We start from the raw sequence: 27342 nt of genomic DNA, 5'->3' as shown, positions 1-27342 counted from the left end.
ATTAAAAAATAGTTAAACTATAATTAAGCTATTCTTTTGAAAAAAATTGTTAATAAAAAGTAGCTAACTACATTGATGGAAGCAATATTTTTTAAAATAAATAACTATTAGGTTTAGGACCCAAGAATTAGATCTGCTTTTTACACACTCTACCATCAACAGTACTTGTGAAGTATTGCATTCGGGTCCGTTTGATGAAAAAAATGTAGTGGTTTTTAGTACGGGAGCCATACTTTTTTGGTTATTTAAAAAAAAATAGTTTTTTATATTAAAAAAAACTTAAAATAGTTTTTATAACCATTAAAAAAAAACTACGGAAGCTTGTTTCTGCCACTGAATTAAAAAAAAAAATAAATAAAGATAATTTTTTTTAAGACTTTTTTTATCGCAATTCTGATTTTTTTTCTCAGAATTCCATGATATAAAGTCGCAATTGCGAGTTATAAAGTCAGAATTGTGAGATATAAACTCACAATCGCCAGTTATAAAGTCAGAATTGCGAGATATAAACTCACAGTCGCGAGTTATAAAGTCAGAATTGTGGGATATAAGCAATTGCTAGAAATAACGTCAATTATATAAAGTCTCGCGATTGAAGTTTATATTTCACAATTCAAGTCAGAATTGTGAGATATAAACTCACAATTGCGAGTTATAAAGTCCAAAAAGACTGAAAAAAGACATTTTACTCAGAATTGCGTATTTATATCTTACAATTCTGACTTTATAACTCGCAATTGCGTGTTATGAAGTCAGAATTGCGAGATATAAACTCGCAATTCTGAGAAAAAACAATTGCAACTTTATATCATGCAATTCATACTTTATAACTCACAACTGCGAGTTTATATCATGCAATTCTGAGGGAAAAAATCTGAATTGCGAGATGTAAACACTTTTTAGGACTAAATTTTGTTGATAAACAGGAATATGCACACATATTGATGAAACAATGCAGCATGAAAAATGTATCATCTTTTTCATCTGAACGTGAAAGTTCATGCAAGTGAAATGTATTTATTACATTCAACATTTAAACAATGTAGAGTGTATATTTATGTTGTTTTGATGTTTTGTTAGAAAAATAATGTGTATGTACTATGTAGGTTTTATAAGTTTGACTGTTTTTGAGGAGTCATCAGGCTTAATGTCATACTGTTTTAATAAAACATTCTGAATTTCCTGTAGCGCAACTCTGTTCCTGAATCTGCGGCATGAAACAAGACAGCATGACCAGTATTGTCCAATTACAGAGCAAATGACTGCTTTTTTTTTTTTTTTTGTAAATCATAAAAACTCAAACAGTGTAGTCAGCAATCGGTGTACAGTTTCCTGAATGAATGACTACAATGAACTGGTTCATTTTAGTGAATCAAAAGAGTAACCAGTGTAGTACAATAATAATAATATTTATGAATAATTTTGAGTCATTAATCATGAATAATTGTTCCCCCCCAGATATATTTTTTTCCTTAAAAGTGCTAAAAGAATCGTTAATGGGATCATTAAGCAATCTAGAAAGATGCAGGGATTCAAACAGGTGACTCATTTTTTGAATCTGGTCATTTACATGAACCATCCAAATGAATTGATTCACTAGAATGAACGGTACTTTTATTCCTTCAGGTTGCTCAGCTTGAAATCTGCATGCACAAAACTGTGATTTAGCATTAATTTGCTTATTTTCATTTGGGGAGTAAATCAGTTAATACCCAACACTGGCAAACATGCGCTAAGATAAGAGAGAAATCAGAAAGAGGGAGACTGAGAGCGAAAAGGGGACTAAACTAAGCGTATTGCACAGAGACGTAGTAAGTGACCTGAGATAACATCAGGAGGGCAACTCCAAAAGAAAACTGAAGGCAAGAGAATAATTACAGTCGCAAATGTAAATAGCTCATAGCCATGATAACATTTCATTTGTTAGTCTACAAAGACTCTGAGTGAGGAAATCGTTCCCCCTTGTGCAATTTAATATCCTCAATAAGGCAAAACAAATCGGGGTATCAGCGCTGCCGTTTAGATATTGTGTAAAAGCAAGACGGTATTTCATCAGCGTTCTTTGCCCTCTAGGTGTGTTGATATTCTCGTCACACATGTACTGCACTTTCGCTAGAGGGGGGTGGGTGTTTCCGTTTACAAGCATTGCATATTTGCAATGTAACAAGACCCTTACAGACAAAGAAAAGGTTAGAAAAAAAATAAGATGTGTCTTTCAAATTCTTCACCTACTTTGTATGCTCTCAAAGGTAAACATGCACAATGCTTTGACAGTGAGTGAAATGTCAATGGTATTGGCTTATTTGAATGCACACTCATCTCCACAGCTCAGACACAATGGAGGTTGTTCCTACTTACAATCCTCTCCTGAGTATCCCGTTATTATTTTGGGGTCCGGACCCCAGCCCGCGTGGTTCCTGGCCTGAATTTTGATCTCGTAAAGGACGAACGTCGGGGTGTTTTTAACCACAAACAAGTGCCTCTTCACCATGTGCTCCACCCAGTCCTCTCCGGTGCCTTGTCTTCTGTAGCTTACTTTGTACTCCAGACCAGGCCCGTTGTGTTCAATAGGTGACAATGGCTGTGACAAGAGTACGAAAGAGCTCAGTTAGCTGACGGGAAACAGTAAATCAAAGGAAATAGCATTTAGTTGCTCAAACACTTGCTGTTTTTATTGTCTTAGCCTCAGAGGGCGCGCTCATAGAACTTTCGCTCGCTGACTATATGACCAAATTGCACACAAAGAAAGGCAAACATTGGCTGAAATCAACATTTACAATCAGAATGGCTAACTTTTACACTCCTTTGAGGAATAATGGTGAACCTTTCTTTTTTAAATTGTCTGAGTTGATATATTGAGCATTTGAAGGTGGATAGTGGTAAGTTAGCTAGACATCCCTGAATAGAACTGTATTTTTATGCTTTGTTTTCTTGGTTATGTCTTTGAAATAACCTGAATTCTGATGAGAAATTGTAAAGAAGGCCATGTTGGGCTGCTTTAGAGAAGAGGAAGAGTTGCTGTCATTTTATGTCGGACTGCTTCACAAACAAGGGTCAATTCAATGCTGGATTTGCACAAAAGATTAAAATGACGGTACATGCTAGTCGATGAGTTGAATCAACTCCACAGCAACTACACTGACTGTTGCAAATGTCCAGTTTCATTCTAAAAGTTGTAACTTCTTCCTGAATCTCTCCATCATTGTCCGACTCCGGTTTGAACAATGTAAGGCTGAACACCGTAACTGACAATCATTATTTTGGCTGTGTGAGATTCTCCAGCTTTGTTGATGTTGAGCAACCGAACCACAAGCTGTTAAAGCTCCACCCACTTTTGGAAAGCCGGCCTGAAGCAGCAGCTCATTTGCATTTAAAGGGACACACACAAAAACGATGTGTTTTTGTTCACACCCAAATAGGGGCAAATTTGACAAGCTATAATAAATGATCTGTGGGGTATATTGAGCTGAAACTTCACAGACACATTCTGGGGACACCAGAGACTTATATTACATCTTGTAAAAGGGGCATTATAGGTCCCCTTTAATTTTTTTAAATAAAAAAATTGTAGAGACTTTTGAATGGTCATGTATATATATTTTTTTTGCATTTTTTCCGCTGTTGTCTGTACAACATTTGTGGGGAATGCAGAACCTTTATTTTTTACATTATTTGTTTTATAGTTATAATGATATAATCCATTAATTTTATAATCCTTTTTTTTCTATGCGGGTCTAATTTTGTGGTAACTTGCGCAGAATATGTTCATTGCTGATAGACCTGTTTCATTGTCAGTAATTTATCATGATGTCAAACAATGTAAGAATTGACTTTTATTAACACAGCTTTGAGGTACAACAGTTAACTTTTTTTTACAATCGTCCTGCAGCAAAAAAAAGAATAAAATTCAAATACTCATTAAAGTCCACCATTAACAATGAAAATCCTCATAATTCTACAAAAGTACAGGTGTATTTGCATGAAAAGGCAGCCAAGTAATAGCCTAGAAACCATAAAAGAGATTCACCTTTATGTGAAAATCTGAATTTATATATCCCGTTACCTTTTACTTTTTTAATCAAAGACTCACTCTGGACTCCTTTTGATGGGAACTTCTGTCCAGAGAGATCCATTTCAGCAGGGCTTTGTAACTTTACCAACAGCACGGCGATGGAGATAGCCGTGTTTTTCTATGCAAAAACTCCTATCTTGGGAAATACGCTTATCGATAATTGGAACCTAACAACTGACACTGTTAGTTTGCTCTCCCCCTCTGAGAACTAAATGAAATTCTGTATTTGAGAGCACTTCTTTATCTGTGCAGCCCTTCCAGTGCTTTGAACCTTAGATATTCTTGAAGACTATTGGAATTGAACGTTTAGCATCGTACCTCCCAGTTGATATCCATTTCATGTGGCAAATGACCTTCGATCTTGATATTTTCTGGGTTCTTGTCGGGTGCTTTGGAAAGAGCAGAAATATGGATTTTGTTGGAGGTGAAATTGTTAGTGGAAAAATGGCCTGTGAAATATGCACTTTATAGACTAGAGCTTAAACGAAAGGGAAAATCAATTATCTCACAATTTGGAATGTTTTAAAGTTCAGTAGGCGATGAAGTTGGCCTCACTGTTATCTGTGGATGTGTGACGTGGTTAGGAGAAACATTAAGAAAGCTTATATATACCTGATGCTGGAGTTTTGTATCTTTCAGTGGCCTGGCTTGGCAAACCTTTTCCGACCTCATTGATGGCAGAGACTCTAAAGCGGTAGTCCGCATGTCCGTGAAGCTTCAGCAAAACGGAGTGATGGTTTCCCGGTACTTTCGTCATCTCTCTCCATCTGCCCGGCTCATGTTGGCTTTCCTCGAACTCTATAACAAACTCTGCACAAAGTTTAAAATTACAACTGTCAACACATAGACCACAATAAATCTTTTGTATGTATGTACCTTAAATATGTACACGTGGAAAAATCTAACTGGTTTTACTCAGGATATATTCTTTAAATTGACCAATGAAAATAGTTTGTAATCATTAAATCAGGTAGAAAACAGCCCCTTGAGGTAACAACTGCATGTTTCTACTCTTCTACAGTGCATGAGCAAAAATTTATCTGTCCACAAACTGCATCCCAGTTCAGCTGTGCGACATTCATTTTGTATAATACCTTGTGATGACCAAATATATGTACATATATTTTAATTACATTTTACTGTTCAAACATTTAAGATATATCAAAGACTTTATATACAGAAAGACTGTGCACTCCTATTACTATGAATGGGAGAAAGTGCAACGCGCAATATGGCGAAATAAGTCCCGCCTTCTAAATAAAAGAGCCAATCGCTGGTTGGTAAAGTCATCGCATCACTTCAGCTGCCGTTAGAAGCTCCGGTTGCTATAGAAACAGTCAGTGTTCGGAGATGCGCGCATAGGACTGCGCATTAGCTTGGTCTAGCCTGAAAAATGCAGTTTTTTATCATGATTTGAGTGTTTAGAAACGAAATGTATGAGAGAGTTGTGATTTAAAATATTACATTTAATTGTAAGCTTGGCGAACAGTTTTGGTGAATTTGATGATTCCCCATTCAAAGAGATAGGAGTTGCTCTTGCATGCCCGAGAAGCATTTCAAAGATGGCCGCCGAGTGAAATGACTTGTCTTAAAGGGACTTTTTTTTTTTTTTTGTGGAAAGTAATTAATACTTTTATTCGCAAGAATGTGTTAATCAAAAGTGACACTAAAAGACATTTATAATGTTACAAAATATTTCTATTTAAAATAAACACTGTTCTTTTGAGCTTTCTATTCATCAAAGAATCCTAATAATAATAATAATAAGAAGAAATGTTTCTTGAGCACCAAATCAACATATAGAATGATTTCTGAAGGATCATGTGACACTGAAAACTAAAAGGCTGCTGAAAATTTGTCAGGAATAAATTACATTCTAAAATATATTAAAATAAAACATTTAGTTTAAATAGTAATAATCACATAATTTACAGTATTGCTGTTTTTACTTTATTTTTAATCAAATATATGCAGCCTTGGTGAGCACAAGTGACAAAAACATTAAAAAAATTAAAAAAAATCTTTTGAAAACCCTAACTTTTGAACGGTCATGTAATTTGCATGTGTGAAGTCATTTACATAAAATAAAAACTAAACAAACTAACTGGATACTATTCTGCACGGCAAGTCGATGAGTAGCCATACTCAGTGTATCCCAAGTATTGATATACAATATGGGCAATATGGGTGTTAAGACCATATTACCAGTAATGGAGCTGTTATGGTCATCTCCTGGAATCCACTGCACTTTCACACTTCTGCCATTATGTTCAGACAGGATCACATCCTCTGGTGGATCAGGAACATCTAAGGAAACAACAAATTTTATTTAGGGCTGTCAATCGATTAAGCATCTCGATTTCAATCAGATTCATTACATGATATCGTTGCTTTTTTGTTTTTGTTGCCATTTTATAGACATTTTAGGGACAGTAGATGAAAAGAAGGAAATGATAGGGAGAAGAGGGAGGGTGGGTCTGGGAAATGACTCCAACTGGTTTCAAACATGCCAGGTCGTGTCTCCAGCTAGTTCATTTGTACAAATACTATGTGGTGCTGTCTTATTAAGGGTATAATTCCAGTCATGACACAGCGGGTAGCCAAATCCTCCCTGTGTTGTGTGCTGAACCCATTTCAGCCCTCAAACCTTCTGTCTATCTTTACTTTTCTAAACCGCAAAGACTAAAATCACATAACTCACCCACAACTGAAAGCTGTGCAACCGCCATGTCTTGGTCGACCGGTGTTCTGGCCACACAGACGTAGAAGCCCTGGTCTCCAAAGCTCACATTAATGATCTCAAGCACTCTATCGTCCAGGATATATCTGCAGACACCAGCAAAGACACTGATTAGACAGCTCTGACATTCACTACTGTAAAAGAATGACATCCTGTTGTATATCTCACCGTGCATTGTCGCTGCCGTTGAGGGTCATGCCATCTTTTTCCCAGAGGATCTCAAAGTCATCGCCGAAGGAAGGATCGAACTCTGCCTGGCATGAAAACTGGATAGTGGTTCCAACTGAAACCCGCAAATCGCGTGGAGGGTTGACTATTCTGGTGGGATCTGACAGTGAAAACAAAAGTCATTTTGGATTATATGGATGAACTAAATTGATTAATTTTCTGAATCTAGTAAACCATTTCTCTTACCTTTGACTTCAAGTGTCGCAGCAATGGCAACTTTGCCCTCGGTATTTTGAGCAAAACAAGAATACTCCCCCATGTCCTCTTTCATCACGTTGTGGATCTCCAGTGAACCATTCTTATGAACAGAAAACCTTTCTCCTTCCACTGTATTGGCACTGTCAGCTTTACTCCTGTGTAACCATATGCCAACTGGGTCATTCTCAGGAAACATTATGCATAATGGTTTTCCCATTAGTTAATTAAAAATATAAGTCACAGGATACAGAACTTAGTCAACATTATTTGATAGATTTAACTGTTTAGTGTGTAAGGCACAGAACTTTTAAAATAAAATGTTTATTTTATTTTGAAAATGTGCATGTCCCAATTAATCACCATTACATTTTAACTGCACTTCGATTGCACTTCGATTGAAATTAAATTATCATGCTTTCACTAAAAACAAACAAAAAAACTCCTAAAAGGGTTAGTTCACTCAAAAATGAAAATTATCCCATAATTTACTCACCCTCAAGCCATCCTAGGTGTATAACTTTATAAAATATAATCACTGGCTTCCACCATACACGAGTCTAGTTCGGGCGGAAGAGTGACCTCTGACCTGACATATGACGTAGGATGTAGGAAACAAATAGGGCTAGACAACAAACTCAAGCTCTTCTTCTCTTATATCGAAATCCTTCAACAGTTCTCTTTAAAATTCTTACTTTAGACTTCTAATTTGTATTTTTTTTATTTTATTTTTTTATTTTGCTCTATCCTTTGCGCTTCTGCGTTTGTCAATACGTCATGTGTCGGGTCAGAGGTCATTCTTCCGCCGGAACTAGACTTGCGTACGACCGTTATCGAAAGCCAGTGATTATAGTTTATATAGTTATAAATATGGATATTTTTCTTACAAAACTGCATCATTTTATTAACCCCCTGCACCTGTCTGGATTACTTTTATGAAGGATGGATGTGCTGTTTTTGGCTTTAAAATCTAAGGTATCACATGAAATGATTCACATGAATCTCTTCTTTCTTAAAAATGCAAAAAGTCAAAAGTTCAAAAGTTTGGGGACAGAAATATGTATTTTTTCCCCGAAAGAAATCAATACTTTTATTTGGCAAGGATGCCTTAAATGGATCACAACTATTTTCACCATTGATAATAACAACAAATGTATCTTTAGCACCAAATCAGCATATTAGAATGATTTCTGAAAGATCGTATGAAGATTGAAGTAATGGCTGCTGAAAATTCCACTTTGCCATCACAGGAATATATTACATTTAAATAGAAAACAGTTATTTCAAACTGATTTTTTAATCGAATAAATCCAGCCTTGGTGAGCAAAAGAGATTTCTTTCAAAAACATTAAAAATCATACCGACCCCAAACTTTTGAACGATAGTGTACATTTTATAAATTCAATAAAATGCTCTGTTTGCTTTCTCTTATGTGTCACCACAGTCAACACTTCTGCTGTTATTGCTTTAACTTAACAGTAGCATACTTACAGATCCACATGAGTAGTTTACCTCATTATCACAATGCTGAACACAGCCTGAGGGCCCCACCCTTGAGTAAACTGCTTCACCAGTCTCAAAACCACATGAAAGACACTCTATTACTGCAGTGGTAAACCTCCAGAGCTGTGCTGCCCTCTGCTGGCCTGTACAAATACTTCCACTACAGCAGGCTCTACTCACCACGTAATACTGGCGACTGGCGAGCTGAAGACCTTACAGTGCATGACCACACCTTTCCCCTCCACTGCCATATATTGCAGATTATTTTCTGTTAAGATCAGGGGCTGGATGTCTGGGGAGAGAGTTATCAGCATCGCACCATTAAACACGACAAAACACGATTGGATTAGTCTCTTTATCTCTTGTCTTGTGATGCACGTTGTTATCAGTTAAGTAAAAAAAAGTCCTTGTCCTTGGAAAAGCAGCTTCTGGCTCTATCAGGGGAGGTAAGCGGGTTGCAGGGTTACAGAGAGAGAGAGTTGAGAATTATGTTTTTCTCTTTCTTCTTTATTTAATTTCATTTTTCCTTTTCATATTTTTTAAAAGTAAAGATCCTTAGCAGCTTATTTTATCTTGCAGATGAAAGCAACACATGCTTTGGTTAGAGCGACTGAGTATGAATGGAGGAAGGCGAAATTGTTCATACATAAAAGCGCCTGGCTGCCTAAGGGAGAGTGTGTCTGGAGATCAGAACCGACAGAACAGCTCCGCCCTAAAGCCTGTGCGCTATCATGAGGACCTTCCACTCTCTGAACAAACCCCAGGGCCGTCCACCGTCCATATCACACTTCTGCTTAAAGCCCTGTCCACACCAACAAAAAAACAGATGCTTGTTCACGGCCAGGCAACACCACAGTCACCATGTAATTTTTGGCCAATATCTTAAATGGGTAGAGATCATGCTTAAAAATGTTTTGCTGTACTCTGAACTGCAACACTGTAAAGCCTGACATATGAAATAATAGTCCAAAAAAAAAAAAAAAATATATATATATATATATATATAGAAATAGAACAGTGTATTTAAAAAAAAAATCATAAAAAAGTTTGCATATTTGTTGAGTATCATATTTGATTTGCTTTTATGACTCATATTATATGACATAGGAGAATATGTGTAACCTCTCCGGTTCCTTGCACCGCTCCGAGCGGAATGCGAAACAGCGTTTCTGGCATGGGAGGCGGGCTCTAGCACCAGTCGCCAGTGCGCCTCTTGAGGTTTACTGGCACAAATCTTACTGGCTGGTCTCTGTTACACTCAATCCCTAAACCTCGCTCCCATCCGGGTCACGGCACCAATGTAATTAGTCTTACTCCACCCGTTCCGAGCCGGATTCGAAACGGTATCTCAGGCATGGGAGGCTGGCATGCTAACAAGGACACTAAAGACCACAGTCTCTTTTGAGGGAGTGAGGTTTACTTGCACAGCTCTACTAGCTGACCTCCGTTACATACTGTACGGAGATCATACTCCAGGTGGAAAAAAAACACCTCTGTTTTATTCAGAGGCCTAAACTGAGCAAACTTTGGTGCAGTTGCTGATTTTTATACAGCCAAAAATTAAAAATGTAAAAATAAATGGGATAATATCAGAATAAATATCAGTTATCAATCTGTATCTCCCAATTATGTCTTAGTAAGTGGATATTTAAATGCTTCAGTTTTATGATCAAAGCTCTGTAGATTTTATTGTGGCTGCAAAACATATAATGCAATGCAATACAATGATGATTGACAAATGTATAAATAAAAGTTCCTCAAAAGCTTGATGTATCATATTTGATAAACACATTTTAAAAAATGACGCAAACCCACGTTGCTTCAGTAGCTAGTAAGCGTTCATATTGTAATATTATTACTAACAATATAAAAGTTATGTTTACTTTATAAAACTCATCAAAGATTTCCCAGCAAAAAGTACTACAACCCGAAGGGGGAAATTTTTATAATTATACTAAAAGGACTTTTACCTGCTAAAAAAGTATAAACTATCAATTAGATGACAGAAGGCATGTAGTATATAGACCCTTTTCACATTTCTGGGTTTCTCAGAATTGAAAGTCGTCATAGTTGGGTTAATTTCTATAGTGGTGAATGAGAGACCTACATTAAATATATTTTTGTGTTCCTATTTGCTCAAATAGCAAAAGAAAAACTCCACAATAGTGTTTTCACAACTTTCAAAAAGAGGAAAAAATAGAGAGAGACTGATAACGGCAGTCGGAAGAGAGAAAAATGTCAATTTTACCGTCACACCCATAGAAACGCCCTCACAGCAGCGGTAACTGGTTTCTTGTAATTTGATGCAAAGGTAATATAATACAAAGTATAGTGTTATAAATGTACATACATTTAAAAAAAATAAAATATAAAAAAACTTTGCAGAATTTACGATGTTGATGACTGTTAAAACTCGTCATCACAATCTGTGAAAAGGGTCTATTGTGTACAACAGGTTTTTCAGCAAAGTTTTGATCACGTTGATAATTTAGAGGCCTTAGAAATTTGCGTATCAAATATGATACAGTAGACTTTATAGGGTTAAGCATGGAATGAGACAGCTGGTAACATCTCAACTAGCAAACGATAATTAATGATTTTATTATTATTGAATGCAATCACAGTATTAGATTACAGTTCATCTCAAAATGGGAAGACATCATGTTTAATTGGATTGAAAATCCATTCAATATACTGCACAGCTGAGTACAGTTTACTTACTCATAATCATGATGTTGGCATTGGCTAGAATGGTGCCGTGTCTGTTTTTGGCCTCACACTGGTAAACAGCACTGTTTTCGGGGTTTGCGTTGTGGATGGAAATGGTGCCATCTTTCAAGATTTTCCTGTTGGATGCTGGGACCTCTGAAATAGAAAATGTGGGTCAAATGTTTTGTTAAAAAAGTCTATAACAGGATATATGAACATTATTACTTGAAAATGACCATCATACGTACAGTAAATAGATTAAATATTTGCTATGCAGTTAACACACAAAGAAAAATGGTTGACACTTAATAATAATTTTCATTAACAAACATTGTTGCATAATACAATGCTGGACAGGTCATTAAGAAAGTTTGATTCACATATTTAAATGTTAGAATCACATCTGTCAATTTCTGCCATTTCTGAAGTCAGTAGGCACAATCATTTTAAATCAATATAATCTGAATTTTATATTGTTTATGGATGGTTGTTCAGGAATTAGGAATGTTTACCATTCAATGGTCGGCCGTTGACTCTCCATGCAACACTAGGTTGAGGATTTCCTTTCACGACACACTTGATCACCACATCAGATCCAATCGTCCCCAATTGGCTTTGAGGTTCAATCTCAAACTCAGGAGGCTCTGTTCATGCAAGAGAATCGAGTAGTGTAAAACAATGCATTATACAGATGACATGATTTTGATTAGTCAATCGCAGCATTCAGCAGTCAGATATTTCCTAATATTCATTTTTGTTTGAACACAAACAGCTGTTAAAGGTGAAGATAGTGTGTGTGTGCCCTGACCTTGTTTGCTGCTTGAAAATAGACACTATTAATGATATATCTATCCCTCGCAGCCTCATTTTCATTATCTGTGTCATTTTTATTCAGTATGGCTCTACCCTGACTACGGTCAGTGTATTGAAAAAATGTATTGAAAACATATAAAAAACTAAATATACACTTATTAGAAATACTCAACTATGAACAGTAATCTGTTATGACAGTATAATTGTTCTTTTAATAATCTGAAAATGACCATTTTGTCCTTAGAATGTGTATGGTAATTAAGCAATGTGTATTATAGTATGACTCTTTTTATAGCTGTCCTGAATCAGTCCTGCAAGCACTTTTTGTCTTTGGACAGAAGATGGCGCTCTTTTACCACTAGGAGTGTATTTAAATGCATACATGATATGAAACCATTTATAAAGCCACACTGGCACATTTACTGTGGTTATATTATGAGATTAAATAATGTGACTCACCTTCTACTGTAACGTGAAAAGAATGCACAACCTCTCCATGGGGATTTTTGGCTTTGCACATATATTTCCCTTCGTCCTCCTCATTCACCATCTCTATGGTGAGCAACTTCCCATGACTCTCCACCAAGGCCTTTTCGGGAAGCTTGTGGCCTATTTTAGCCCACTCCACCTTTGGTGTGGGACTGAAAGACAGACGGTAGTGATGAGCTAACAATAATTTTTATAGAGTCTGCCCAGCTTTAAAAAAAAAAAAAAAAAGTTATATGAACGTTATGCTAATGTTCCCATAATGTTACAAAAACGTTATTTCTGAATGTTCTCTGAAAGTTCAAAACATACAGTTTTTAAATTATTTTTCTTGATATGTGAACATTAGAGAAAACATTAAGGGAATGTTTCACTTATGGGAACATAAGTTTTGAATGTTCTCTGAACATTTTTAAACAAGTAGTAATAACGTTTAAAAAACATGTTAGATAAAAGTGTTCCATGAATGATGTATAAATAAATTTTTTTGTTGTAATGTTTTGCAAACGTTATTAATGACCATACAAATTTAAAAGAATGTTCTATTAATGTTGCTGAATATATATATATCCCCACTAGATATCAAATGCATTTCAAGTGGTATTATTGAAAGAAATGCCATGCTCCTAATTAAGATTTACAAGTCAATTAAATTAATAATGAAAATTAGATAATGACACTTACAATCCCTCTGCAATACACTCCAACTGAAGATCTTCGCCTTTCATCAGATATGTATGTGACTCCATTCCTGTGGGCGTCAGTAGACGGGGCTTCCTCTCCAAGAGAGAATTTGCTTTATAACAGTGAAAAGATAATATAATATAATATAATATAATATAATATAATATGTAAGCAATAAGCAAAAATACCTTATTGCTTTTATAAAACGGTTACTTTCATGAAATAAACTTTCACTAAAAGCCTTCCTTCCGCCGGAAAAAATAGTCCCTGACCGTGAACAGTAACAGAAGTTACATTATTACGCCATTAGATGGCGGCAAAGACTGTCTTTATGAGTGTGTCAGTCAGTAGCGAAGACTTTTACATTGAAAAGTGAACATTGCTTTTACATTGTTGTGAACACGGAACAAGACGCAACTGACAAATGATTTGACTAGTGCTGTCAGTCACGGGAAAACCCCATAGCTGTTAAAAGGACAAGATAATACATCGGACATTTAAACAGATTTTTTATTATGACCATAGGACTGACCTGAAGGAAAATGCTAAATCTGAATGCAGGTAATAAACTTGCTCACTCGATCTCTTTCTCACAACACTCTTCTAATAATATAATATAATATAATATAATATAACATAATATAATATAATATAATATAATATAATATAATATAATATAATATAATATAACATAATATAATATAATATAATATAATATAATATAATATAATATATAATTTAAATCCTTTCATTTCTGCAGCACAAGTATCACCAAACAGAACTGCAACTGTTTTACATTAAAGAATAATTCAAGGAAGTATTTTAACATACAAAAAAATAATACACTTGTGATCCAGTACAGAGAATAAGTTATGAATGAACCTATGAATTATTTCCATCAGGTGATCAGAGAAAACCTTTGAGATTTGCAAATCTAGGCTAAAGAGTAAGCAAGTATGATGTGACATGGAATGAGATAATCTATCAAAACTAATTAAAAACAAAGCAGCTGCTCTACGCCCATGTAGCATCTCTAATGAATGTCACTCACCATAACCTCTGCCGCTACCAGAGCCTGAGTCCTTCATTAACTTGTCTTGGATGAAGAAATGGAGACAAATAAAAATATGTGTGGCAATGCAAAAACAATGAAAACAATAGATAATATGGGCATGAAATACACCAACAAGTCATCACAGTAAGTATCAATATCTACCAAGCTGATTTGCTGAGGTCCAGCAAGCGCTTGGAGATTGACTACATGAGACACTGGAGATGTATATTAGATGCACATGGCCAGTGCAGGTCATGTAAAGAAATGACTACGTTATGCAATCAAACTCTTGAAAAGGAATATTTCAACGTACTGCTTTTGACCACGACAGACATGGCAGTTTTCTGAACGATGGTTCGTATGCGCGGGAAGGCAGCGAAGCAGCAGTAGTCTCTGCGGCTGTCAGTCTCAATGGCATTTGAGAAGTACAGGTTCCCATTCAGACCCACTGATACTCTTTCATCCTGCTCAATGTGCTTTAGACCTGTGATGTTTCACAGAAAAGGAAAAAAAAAAAAAAACTTTAATGAGGCTCAAAACTCAGTAAGAATGATATTATAGTAATAATATGATTATTTTAATGAACATAAATACAGTAGTGGCCAAAAGTGATGTCCGGAGGGGATATATATATATATAAACCATCAAAATATGAGGAAAATGTTTTTGATATTTGTTAAATATTTGAAATATGAGGGTAGAACAAAGCACTAAACTTGGTTACCTGACATATTTGCCAGATATTTGGCAAAAAAAAAAAAAAAAACAACAGTCCAGTTACTTCAGATACAGGTTTTATTTATGAAAAAAAAAAAAAAAATGCATAGAAAAAAAGCACAGGATAAAGCATACTGTACACTGACTACAACATAATCAGATACAGTATATATATATATATATATACAGTAGTCAACATTTGAAGTGGATCAAAAAAGTTTATCAAAGTTGTCCTAAGAAGAAGGTTTTAGGACAACTTTGATGAAAGGTTTTGATCCACTTCAAATGTTGACTACTTTATATATATTCTGACCTATTTTGGGTTCATTTTAAGTCAGCCATATAGTAATTTTTAAACAATAATTGGGTTAAATAAAACTGTTGGGCAAACATTTAACCCTACCGCTGGGTTAAAACAACCCAATCGCTGGGTTTGTCCATTTTCAACCTAACTTCGGTTGTTTTTAACCCAGCATTTTTTAGAGTGTAGACTATTAAAGTAGAAGCCAACCAATCGTTTTAACTATGCAATATTCATCAGATGATCACTGAATGCACAGTGGGCGGAATGTGGATCAGGACTAATTTAACCCAAATAAAATGAAATAAAAGATCCCAGATAACGAGAACTTACCAATTGTCATCCAGTAGATTTGCAGTGGGGGGATTCCTTTAGGTGGGTTGCACTCCAGAATGACTGACTGACCTTCCATAACCTCAATCGGATCAATGATCTCTTTAGGGAACTTCGGAACATCTGCAGAGAGTAACAAGCAAAATGAATCTATACATACCATTACTTACAATTTTACAAATGAAATCACCATTAGGTGGCAGTATAAGACAGACTTTCTCCCCTAAGGCATTCCTGGAAAGAGATTATTAGTTCCAATTTCCCAAATTTAGTCCAAAAACCTGCCAATAACACATCATTCTGCTGCTGAAACTGTATGTGTCAGCTGAATGACTGATTGAAAACTGTTCTTGTTTGGTAACTGATGACTCTTTGCCCTGGTTACATCTTTGGAGATTTATGTGGTGTATTTCAGAACACAATGAGAAATGTTATGTCGAAAAATGATGGAGAGAGGGGAAAAAACTCATTTTTCATCAGCTCTCTCCTCATGGTCCATAATGCACTGTGATGAAAGGGAAAGAAAAGCTCCAGGGTTTGTAGTGGGCAAGTAAAATGGATATCCCACTATGGACCAGAGCGGTTGTTTCATTGGACACCAATCTCTAAATCATTCCGAAAGAGTCGTTACAGAGCATACAGCACAAAGTTGTACATTACTCACTGGGAACAATGAATTCAATCTCTTTCGACATGGCTGTTCCTAACTTGTTGGTCGCAAAGCATTGATAATTGCCCTGGAATTCTGTGAGATTCCCATTATTGGGAATTATGAATGTTCCGGAATCATCTAATATTATCAGTCTGGGGTCCTGATCCGGATCAAAGTCTTGTCCATTCTTTGTCCACCTGAATCTGAAAAACAGAGAAGATCAGTGATTAAATGAAATTACACCGCTCAGTGTGCATCCTTTGAAATATGAAAACACAAGTATTTCCACATTCAGTTTTTCAAATTTGAAATGACATCAAATACTCAGACGAGGCTTTGAAAGGTGCTTTGAAATGCCAGCGGGGTGTTTCTGATGTTGTTTTTGCGTATATTGGGAGCTGTTCTACCCATGATCTAGCCCTGCTGAATTTCCATGCTGGTTTGGTGCTGATCTAGCACAGCTGCACTGTTCATCACGCAAAAATAGCTGGTGACGATGATCAACCAGCACACGAGCACCATGATGATGCTCTTGCGGTCGTTCCTGAAGGTCGTTCCCTCCATCTCTGCTCTAGTTTTCAATGGAAAACTAGCACAAGCAAGCAATTAGTTGAGGAAGACAAATGATAACATGACTTCAAGCTAAAGATTTGATTATTAAGATTCCATAATACCATATGATTCTTTATCTCATGATTTAATCTGATCCAATTTGATCAATTTTGAACAATTATTAACTTCTGTAATCAATTAATTTAAGTTTTATAATCAGATTGATCCCTAAAAATAAACATCCATCATCATCTGGTCTCCCCAAGGTAGTGTATATACTCTTGTTCACTATCTTTTCTTTTCTTTTTTTCCAGCAATGACACATTAAACCGATTAAAAGTGACAGTAAAGACATTTATAATGTTACAGAAGATTTCTATTTAAAATAAATTATATTCTTTTGCACTTTCTGTTCACCAAAAAATCCTGAAAAAAAGTATCACAGTTTGCACAAAAACATTAAGCAGCACAACCATTTTCAACTGTGATAATAATACGAATATTTCTTGAGCAGCAAACTAGCATATTAGAAAGATTTCTGAAGGATCATGTGACACTGACACTGGTGTAATGATGCTGAAAATTCAGCTTTGCCATCACAGAAATAAATTACATTTTAAAATATATTCAAATAGAAAACAGTTATTTTAAATTGCAATAATATTGCACAATGTTACTGTTAAATGCAGCCTTGGTGAGAATAAGAGACATCCTTCAAAAACATTTAAAGGGATAGTTCACCCAAAAATGAAAATTACCCCATGATTTACTCACAGCCATTCTAGGTGTATATGACTATCTTCTTTCAGACGAATATTATCGGAGTTATATTAAATAATGTCCTGGCTCTTCCTCGCTTTATAATGGCAGTGAATAGAGGATGAGATTTTCAAAAAAAGTCCAAAAAAGTGCAACCATCCATCATAAAAGATAACCACACGGCTCTGGGGGGGTTAATAAAGGCCTCCTCTTCTCTTATATCAAAATCATTCGACATTTCTCTTTAAAATTTCTCGTTTTAGACTTCTAACTCGTGACCGGTGTTTTGTTTTGCTCTATCCTCTGCAGTTATCCAATATGCTCTATCCAATACGTAATGCGTCAGGTCAGAGTTCACTTTTAATAATATAATACTTTAATAATATGGATATTTTTCTTACACAAACGCATCGCTTCGCTTCAGAAGGCCTTTATTAACCCCCCAGAGCCCTGTGGACATCTTTTATGATGGATGTTTTTTTGGGCTTCAAAATCTCATCCTCTATTTACAGCCACTATAAAGCTTGGAAGAGCCAGGTCATTATTTAATATAACTCCGATTGTATTTGTCTGAAAGAAGAAAGTCATATACACCTACGATGGTTTGAGGGTGAGTAAATCATGGGGTAATTTTCATTTTCGGGTGAACTAACCCTTTAGATAATCTCCCTGCTGAAAAATCCAGCTAAAACCAGCCTAAGCTGGTCAGGCAGGTTTTAGCTGGTCTCACAGCCTGGTCATAGCTGGTTTTAGAGGGGTTTTGGTTAGCTAGGAGACTGGGAGGCTGGGAGACCAGCTAAACAGCTACTTCCAGCTTAAACCAGCTAAGACCAGCCAACCAGCTTAGGCTGGTTTTAGCTGGATTTTTCAGCAGGGAGCTCACTGAGCCCAAACCTTTGAACGGTAGTATATGTGTGTGTATATGGCTTACTTTGGTCCAGGGTTTCCTGTGGCCTCACACTTCACAGGGAAGCTTTCTTCGAAAGGGAAGGCAACCAGAGAAGCAGGTGACTGCTCTGTAATTGTGGGAAGCTGCTCCACTAGATAAAGAAACAGCCAGAGAGCTCAGTAAGTGCTCAGTAAACTGTAGAGGAAAAATGGAAGCATGCAACCTGCATGCTGCAAATGGTGATTTGAAATGGCTTTGTTTCAATTGTAATGATTTTCCACAATCAGGTCAGCTGTTTTGATCAATGCATACAAACACTAAAGGTAAACAAAATGTTTGTTGGAGAACATAATTAGATATTGAATCATTGATTGTGTTGTTGGCCAAAAATGAGTTGTTATCAGGCAATGGCAAATGATCTGGTCAAATAATGTCAATGAGAGTTTGTTTGTGGTTTAGAACAGGAAGAAACTAATGGCTAATGCAATTTCAGTGTAAAATTGGATATGCATGATCAAAATCATGATGGAGTGGTGGTGTGGGTTACAATATGACAAATGTAAAGTGGTTTGCTGGCTCTGTTGTTGGAGGTTGTCCACTATGGACAAAAAAAACGGTAAAATTCCTTTAGATGCTTTGATTCGAGTAAACATTGTTATTAAAATTTGTACACCATCAACCACAACCCTAAAACAGGGTTTGATTTGTTTTTGTCTACGAAAATTAACTAAATTCACACAAAAAAGTGCAATGTGAGCACAAAAAAACACTGACCATGTACCATGGTAGTACCATCATGAAACATGAATATGGTAATTATGAGGTACCATGATATCACTATCTGATAAGTACTGCCACATTACTTAATTGTAAATATCTCCAACAAAAGAGCACATCTCTGCCTTTCTGCAGGACTTTCAAAATAAATGTTTGATGGATGATAGTGAGGTCTGCAGATGAAAGTTTACTAGTTCTATGTATGGCTTGGCATTACAAACTTACTGTTCATGCGTGCTAAAACTAACAAATCCACCGCAGCAGGGAGAACACAGAGAAACAAATGTGCAGGGATTTGTTAGAACCATAGATATGACTTCTGTTGAACTGCTAACAAATAATGAATTGTCAACAAACAATTAAATCCAGGTCCATGACTGGCATAAAAGTAGAGCAGAAAAAAATAACAACATTGTTGTGTTCCCCTAAGATATCTTTCAGGCCCTAAAGATATATTGTGAATAATTTAACATCAACAAAATACACTTTTATCAGGTTTCCATGGAAACAGCCCTAGCAATAAATTATACCTGCTCTCAGCATGAGTGAACCTGCATACAAACACCCAGTTTCAAACAGATTAGTTGTAAGAACAGCTCACTATGGAAGCATGTTTTCCTCATAGAGTAAAAAATAAAACAATTAACTTTTTGATAGATTTAAAATAATAAAATGTCACATTGTGCTAGGAAAAAAAAATAGATATAAACTCAAAACTATGAGAAATTAAGTTGCAATTATGGAATATGAAGTCACGATTGAAATATACATTTGTAATTGTAGGATATGTTACAATTATGAGATATAAAGTGTAATTGTGGGATATGAAGATGCAATATACTATACATTTGTAATTGTGAAACTTGGATATGAATATGAAAAATATGACTTTTTTCAGATTTTTGCGGCCTAAAATGACTGAATTTGCGGCAATATTTACAGCATGTTTTCATGGGTTCACAGAGATCATCGCCCCCAGTGGTGAAACACTGAAATTTCGAAACATTTCGAAACACTTATGACGTAATGAAGCCTTGTTTACTGAAATCACTTGACTTTGGCAATTTGATACACGCTCCGAACCACTGATTCGAAACAAAAGATTCGTAAAGCTGCGAAGCTTCATGAAACAGTGTTTTGAAATCAACACAACACAACAAGTCGTTATTTTGTTTTTTTTTGGCACACAAAAAAGTATTCTCGTCGCTTGATAACATTAAGGTTGGACCACTGTAGTCACATGAACTGTTTTAAAATATGTCTTTAGTACCTTTCTTGGCACTGAAAGTGTAAATGAACTTGCTGTCAATGGACGCCTCACTGAGCCATCGGATTTTATCAAAAATATCTTAATTTGTGTTCCGAAGATGAACGAAGGTCTTGCGGTTGTGGAATGACATGAGGGTGAGTAATTGATGACAGAATTTTCATTTTTGGGTGAACTAACCCTTTAAGTTCTAAGGTGGCACCAGCCCCTGATTTGGCAGCACTGTGAGGGCTGACAGAAAAGCACTAAGCTTGAGATGCAGATAATATTAACTTTTATTTTATTATTAATAAATATTAAAAATATATATTAGGGTGTGGAAATGGCTAAAAGTGCTCCTCTGCAGCATCTACTACAGTGGTAATTTATTGTCTTTTTTTTTTTTATTTCTAAATAAGTGTTTGCTTTCCCACATCATGAAACCTTTAGTTTTACAAATGGGGACAAACTATGAAATATGAACAAATAATGTTTTGGACATCACATTAAAAATAACATTCAAATTGGGCAATATTTTAAAGCTTTGAAGTGTTGAGAAAAATTGTGTGAAGCATTTAAAAGCACTCGAAAACATTAGATCATTTCTGCCACAAGTTATTTCTGTTAGTGTTAGTGAAACAATGTTTCTCATGGTTTCCAGATTACACAGTGCTGGGAAGAAAGCGCTTGAATTCACCGCAGAATTAATAACATCGCTGTGAAATCTTGTGAGAAGCATTCACATTTGTCGCAGAATTCTCTGTTAAACCACAGATATCAGATATCAATTTCCACGTCGGCACTGTTTGATCTGATATCTGTGGTTTAACAGAGAATTCTGCGACAAATGTGAATGCTTCTCACAAGATTTCACAGCGATGTTATTAATTCTGCGGTGAATTCAAGCGCTTTCTTCACAGCGCTGTGTAGAAATGTTGTTGTGTGATCGAGATTGGACCGCTGCTCTAAACTCATGTTGCGTTGTCTATTATGGGTCCGAGCTGCGCAGCTCAAACCAGTTGACAAAATGCATGTTGCGATGACGTCATGGGACGTGTCTAAGCCCAAAATCTGCGGAAAATCTGCAGCAATTAAGAAAAATGCAAGCTCCTCCGAATACAGCGGAGTTTGCTTGATTTTGCGATAAATTCAGCGATCGCAGAATCACAAAATCCTGGATTACGGGATATGAAGTAGCTGCTAGTATGAATATGAAATTGCAATTGTGATATGAAGTCACGTTTGTGAAATAAAAAGTTGCAATTTACATGAAGTCACATTTGTGAGAAATAGTCAAAAATGTGATATTAAAAATCACAAATGACATGAATATGAAGTCGTAATTGCTGTATATGAAATAGCACATCTGAAATAGAAAGTCTCAATTGTGAGATATGAAGTTGCATTTGTGAGACGTGAAGTCGCAATTCAGAGAAATAAAATCAAAAATGTGATATAGAAAGTCGCAACTGATATGAAGTCGTAATTGCTTTACATGAAACAGAAATTGAGCTATTAAGTCGCAATTGTGAGATATGAATTTGGAATTTTGAGATAAAAAGTCTTAATTGTGGGATAAGAAGTTGCATTTGTGGGATATGAAGTCACAATTTTGAGAAATAAAGTCAAAAATGTGATATAGGAAGTTGCATTTGTGAGATATGAAGTCAACTGTGAGATACACAGTAGAATTTTTTTAAGATGTTAAGCTCTAATAGAGATATAAAGTCACAATTGTGTAATATGAAGTTGCAATTATGAAAATAAAGTTGAAATGAAGAAATTAAGTGGCAATTTATTTTTTAATCTGCGGTGAAAGCATTCTTCCATAACTCATTGTTCTTCCAGAGAGCATGAAAAACTGGCTAAATTGTGCACATGACAAACAATTAAACTGAAACAGCACTAAAATATGATTAAATTTATCAACAGGAAAGAATAAGACATATTACCAGAAAAATACTAAATAAACACTATCAGGAAGTCATTTATTCAGCTTACCATCAAGTGGAATATCCAGGGCATTAGTTTGATACCTGCAGCTCATATTAAGGCAAACGCCCAAAAGGAGGAGGATTTTCCGTAATAACCGCATGACTGGCCACAGCCTCAGAGGTGAGCAGAGGACGACTGGGAATGCTGCAGTTTGCCAGGAGTCAGTGCATCTCACTCCAACACAGGCTGGGGTCTTGCTACCTGCACAAAACACAACACAGTTCTTACTGGCACCCAGACGTCAGATTCAAACAAGAAATCATTGCCACACACACGCACACCCATGAGTGTATAAACAATACACAGACTTCCGAACAACCATATGCTTACGGTCGACCCACGACATCACGTATAAAAACAACCCTGTCACCTGCACAGACACAAAGACTTGCATATTCTGCGTGTCTCCTGCTGAGTAACTTGCGACAATGTCTATCCCAACTTGTATTTACTTGAAATGCATCTGTGAGAGGAATCTCCATATTAAAGCTCTCTATCACTGAGTCCCTGGAGACAGGAATTGTATTTCTGTAAATTGTTTGTCGGTGTATGTGTGGCAGGCACATTTTTTCCTTCCTCTTTTCCTTCGCAATGCTGAATACGAAAAATGAAACCTTAAAAAAATAAAATAAATGAAGCCCCCCTGCAGTTATGGTAATGCACAGCAGCTGTTCATGAAATTATTCTGAATTATGAATTCATGGCACTGTAACAGTGACAGATTTTGATTAGCTGGATGCAGTAGAGAGAGCAGAACCACACGGCTGTTAAATCACAAAGCTTGCAGATGTGCCTAATATGCATCTAGAAATACACCGCTTTGTTATAACAAAGTGGATGAACTTTGAGTTAAATGTCATGTATTCTGCCATTAAAGTCATTCTTGTGCAGTCTCTTGTGATGTCATGTATGGTAAGGGATCAGTAGTTGCTTTAACCTTTTGGAATCTGGCGGCAGAAAGACATCTGGCCAGAGACAAATGGAGTTCATGCCCATTTTCCCTTCAGATTCATAACAGTGCTGCAATAAAATGCTGTAGTTGATCGGAGTAACTCTAATGGAGGTCACCTTCTATGACGTACTGGGAATCAGCCTTGTACTTTAAAACCTGCAATTCAATTACGGAGACCAGTTGCAGTTGTTTGTGGTGCCTGTTGGTCTACAACACCTAAAACTAGGGTTAGACATAATCTGCAAGCTTTCTCTACACTGAGTTTGGTAGAAAAATGATGTGGGATTCTGGAAAATGGATTTAAAAAAATGAAATATGTTAAATGGAGCTGAACTTATTGGTAGCTGAAAGTAGCCAAATTTGGCTGCCATATTATTTATTCAAGTGCCCCTGTTGTGCTTTTTCAAATATTAACTTTCATGTTTTAAAGATCAAAGTTCACAACAAATAAATGTTTTGTCTCCTAAAAAGAAAGAATCGATTCTAAACTGCAGAAACGAGTTGTCAGTAATTCCAGTCTCACTTTCTGTTATATACCTATGCAAAATTGCATTATGCCAGCCTATAGTCTTCATTGGCTGCCTGCGAACAACATCTACTTTGACTAGCACTCAAACACTGTAGTTGTAGCTGAGGCCTGGAAGAGTTTGTTTCTTGTTGTCGACATGTTGAGAAGATGCTGTTTTCAGCACTATTAATCCACTTTGCATATACTTCCAAAGGATGAGCACTTGTGCTGGAATTAATACGGAAAAAAACAACAGCATCATTACTGTTCTTATTACTATGTTGAGGAAATGCTGAGGAAGCCTCTGGAGCTGAAATTCAGATATGGTAATGGGTGTTTCGTTTCTGACATGCGTCGTAAGCGGTAGGCCATTCATAACAGACTGGGCCGTTTGACCAATCAGAGCAGAGTAGGTTCACAGAAAGGAGGGGCTTAGAGAGACTGAATCTTCGAACTCAGACTCTTTGAGAAATTAGGTGATGCTGCAATGTATATTATGAGAAAATTAAAGAGTTTTTAGACCTTGGGTGCATGTAAATCTATTGTTGGAGACCTCCAAAACAAAATTAGGAACCTTAAAATAGTATAATAGGGGCACTTTAAAAAATACACTCACAGTGCAGGGAATGTGTGATGAATGATGAATAATAGGCTTATCAGTAGCAGATTATGTACAAAAAAAAAAAAAAAGAATAATTGAGATGAATTAATTTTATTCTATTGGCAGATAAAATAAGTAAAATACAGTGTCATTTGTATTCAAGACCATGCAGGGCAATATGTGTGTGATGAATGACAAATGATGTGCATACCAGTTGTAGATTGTGTAAACAATGTAAACAAAACAAAGAAATGAATACAGTAAAAAAAAAAAAATGAAACAAATTATTGTCTTCTACTGACAAATAAAACATAAAATACAGTGTCTTAATAGAAATTAACTATTTTTATACATTATATATTTTTATTTAATATTGTACAATATTTTCTGTCAGCTGTGCACGATATTCAACATTCAAGTATTGTATGTGATGCACTTTGTCCCATGATTGTGTTAGTTTGAGGCCCCAAAGTCACTTTGGATAAAATTGTCTGTTAAATGACTACTTCATTTACACAGGAAATTTCATCTAAATGGCTGTACACCTATACAAATTTTACAACAGTGTCTCACTGATGCTCAATTGCTATTCTCATGTAGGCTGGACCCTGAGCTTATTAGTTCACTTCCTTTTTGACTTTAATTAGTTAAACACACAATAAAATGGATCAGTGCTTAACTCTGAGAACAAAAGAGTATCAGGAAGGGAGGCAGATAGAGAGAGAAAACATAAAAAGGGAGGCCCAAAGCTCACAAAATACAACTTAATCAGTCATTTCCACCCCTTTCAGGAAATAAATTTTCACAGAAAACCAGTGATGACTCTTTGTAACCATATAAGGTCATTTATTCAGGCCTCTAATTAAAGTCAAAAGAGGGATTTGGTTGGTGCAGGGCTGTATGTTCTCTTTATTTCAGCTTTTAGGGCCAGTCGCGAGCAATAGCCACACTTCACTGCCCCTCCATTTTAACCCCACCAGCTGCTTCAATCACCACCTTTTTCAGCCAGACCCCTGAAGCCCATCCTCCCCTTAATCTTCTCCTCTGCTTAACAAATCCGATAGGAAACACAGAGGTCAAACACCAGTAAGCGGAGAAGTAATTGAATAATTGACCACTGTGTGAATGAGTCGATTCCCCTCATTCCTCAGTGGGGGCTCTTGTTTTCGGATGGGCTTGAACTCTGCTCCACATGCCTGCATTTCTTCATAATGGTATTAACTCTGCCAGGAAGCTTTTGTGATTCAGTGCTGGTTATAGTGACCCCTGGGATGACCTCTGTGATGTCACTATTGAGGATGGACTACTACACCCATTGACTGTCATAATGAAAGGCTTGTGGCTACGGTCTGTCGGACTTGGATGTGTTTCTTGGACCCAAAGACAATGCCTGAGGCTCTACCGTTTGCCCTGAGACTGCTCCCACAGATGGCGGCTAGCTTTAGTAGGCAGATTAAAATCAAAAGGTAAAGCGTTAAGCTAATTGGATTGTGATTTATTGGACAGTTTGGCATGTTACTGGTGGCATATGTTTACCTCCTTGATCCAATACAACATGTCCTGGATTTTCACTACTGCACTAGTTCTCTCAGCCCAACTTAAAGGTGGGGTATTTGCAGTAAGTATTTTCTCATATCCCAGCAACCTGACCAGCCCAACATGACAACACTATTTGTACCCATATCATGAATTCATGATATAAATTACAACTTAATCAGGTCAGTTTTTCTGGCACATAAGCAATGAGGGGTTTAATTAGAATGACAACATCAAACCTAAATACATATATTTATCCTAAATACAAGTAAAAACCTTTTAAACACCCTAATTTACACAACTAAAGACACGTTCCCATTCCAGGAGCTAGGGACTTTGGGGTGGTACTCAGTGTGTTTCGACCGCAGGCACCAGGGTCTAAATGAAGTTCTGGGTAAAAATTCCCCCCTCTCAGAAAGTCCCTGTTCAGGTAGTACTTTAAGTTCAGAAACTTTCGGGGGTGGGACTTGAGCGCTGAACATGCTGATTTGTTGAGTTCACGCAGCATTTTGATTGGTTGACTCCACGTAGTATTTTATTTCAACCACCATTTTTGAAATAAACTGTTGCGGTGTGTTCAGTAAAAGTCACTCACAGTCCTACGTCATCGGACTAATCTTCACGGTACTTTAAACCGCTATGGAAACGAAGACAGCAACAGGTCTGGGGGGAAAAAAAGTACCTGGGACAAATAGTTCCGGGTAACTTCAGTGGAAACAGGGCTTAATATGAAAACATAGTAATGAACAGCAGAATTTAACTTTTATTTAATATTCTGCTATAAAACAAGATCTGAAATGGTGCACTTGTACTTGGACTTTTGTTAATATGTTCATGTACATGAACCATTTGATTAAAACACTTCACTAGAATGAATCTTGTGACTTTACATTACAAAATATGAGGGAGACAATCCTTTATAATGAGCCAATTCACTAGAATGAATCAGCCTTTCAAATGCAATGTGTGAAAAGAGTCGTTTTTAGTTTGTTTTTAGTAGTCTTCCCATGGCAACATATGTAAGAAAGAGAGAGTCACAC

The 27342-nt window shown here is 36.3% G+C and overlaps 1 protein-coding gene across 15 annotated transcripts in view; it reads right to left on the bottom strand.

Moving 5' to 3' along the window:
* The window catches only part of chl1b (cell adhesion molecule L1-like b), a 100534-nt gene that overhangs the window by 19671 nt on the left and 53521 nt on the right, over window positions 1-27342 (bottom strand). For 11 of the 15 annotated variants that reach the window (XM_051896630.1, XM_051896639.1, XM_051896629.1 and 8 more), the window contains exons 2-20: window positions 22712-22906; window positions 19690-19707; window positions 18730-18838; window positions 16500-16690; window positions 15836-15958; window positions 14798-14968; window positions 14482-14526; window positions 13431-13542; window positions 12720-12901; window positions 11960-12091; window positions 11460-11603; window positions 8919-9030; window positions 7227-7393; window positions 6981-7140; window positions 6774-6898; window positions 6278-6379; window positions 4685-4882; window positions 4391-4461; window positions 2359-2581 (exon numbers count right to left, since the gene is read on the bottom strand). In XM_051896630.1, coding sequence (XP_051752590.1) covers window positions 2359-2581; window positions 4391-4461; window positions 4685-4882; window positions 6278-6379; window positions 6774-6898; window positions 6981-7140; window positions 7227-7393; window positions 8919-9030; window positions 11460-11603; window positions 11960-12091; window positions 12720-12901; window positions 13431-13542; window positions 14482-14526; window positions 14798-14968; window positions 15836-15958; window positions 16500-16690; window positions 18730-18838; window positions 19690-19707; window positions 22712-22805 — 2479 coding nt within the window. In that variant the 5' untranslated portion in view covers window positions 22806-22906. The remainder of the gene's footprint in view (window positions 1-2358; window positions 2582-4390; window positions 4462-4684; window positions 4883-6277; window positions 6380-6773; window positions 6899-6980; window positions 7141-7226; window positions 7394-8918; window positions 9031-11459; window positions 11604-11959; window positions 12092-12719; window positions 12902-13430; window positions 13543-14481; window positions 14527-14797; window positions 14969-15835; window positions 15959-16499; window positions 16691-18729; window positions 18839-19689; window positions 19708-22711; window positions 22907-27342) is intronic. The other 4 variants (XM_051896632.1, XM_051896633.1, XM_051896636.1 and 1 more) reach the window with 3 other exon arrangements.

This window comes from Ctenopharyngodon idella, chromosome 6 (assembly GCF_019924925.1).
Source record: "Ctenopharyngodon idella isolate HZGC_01 chromosome 6, HZGC01, whole genome shotgun sequence".
Classification (NCBI taxonomy): Eukaryota; Metazoa; Chordata; class Actinopteri; order Cypriniformes; family Xenocyprididae; genus Ctenopharyngodon; species Ctenopharyngodon idella.
This window is presented reverse-complemented; position numbering and strand designations above follow the sequence as displayed.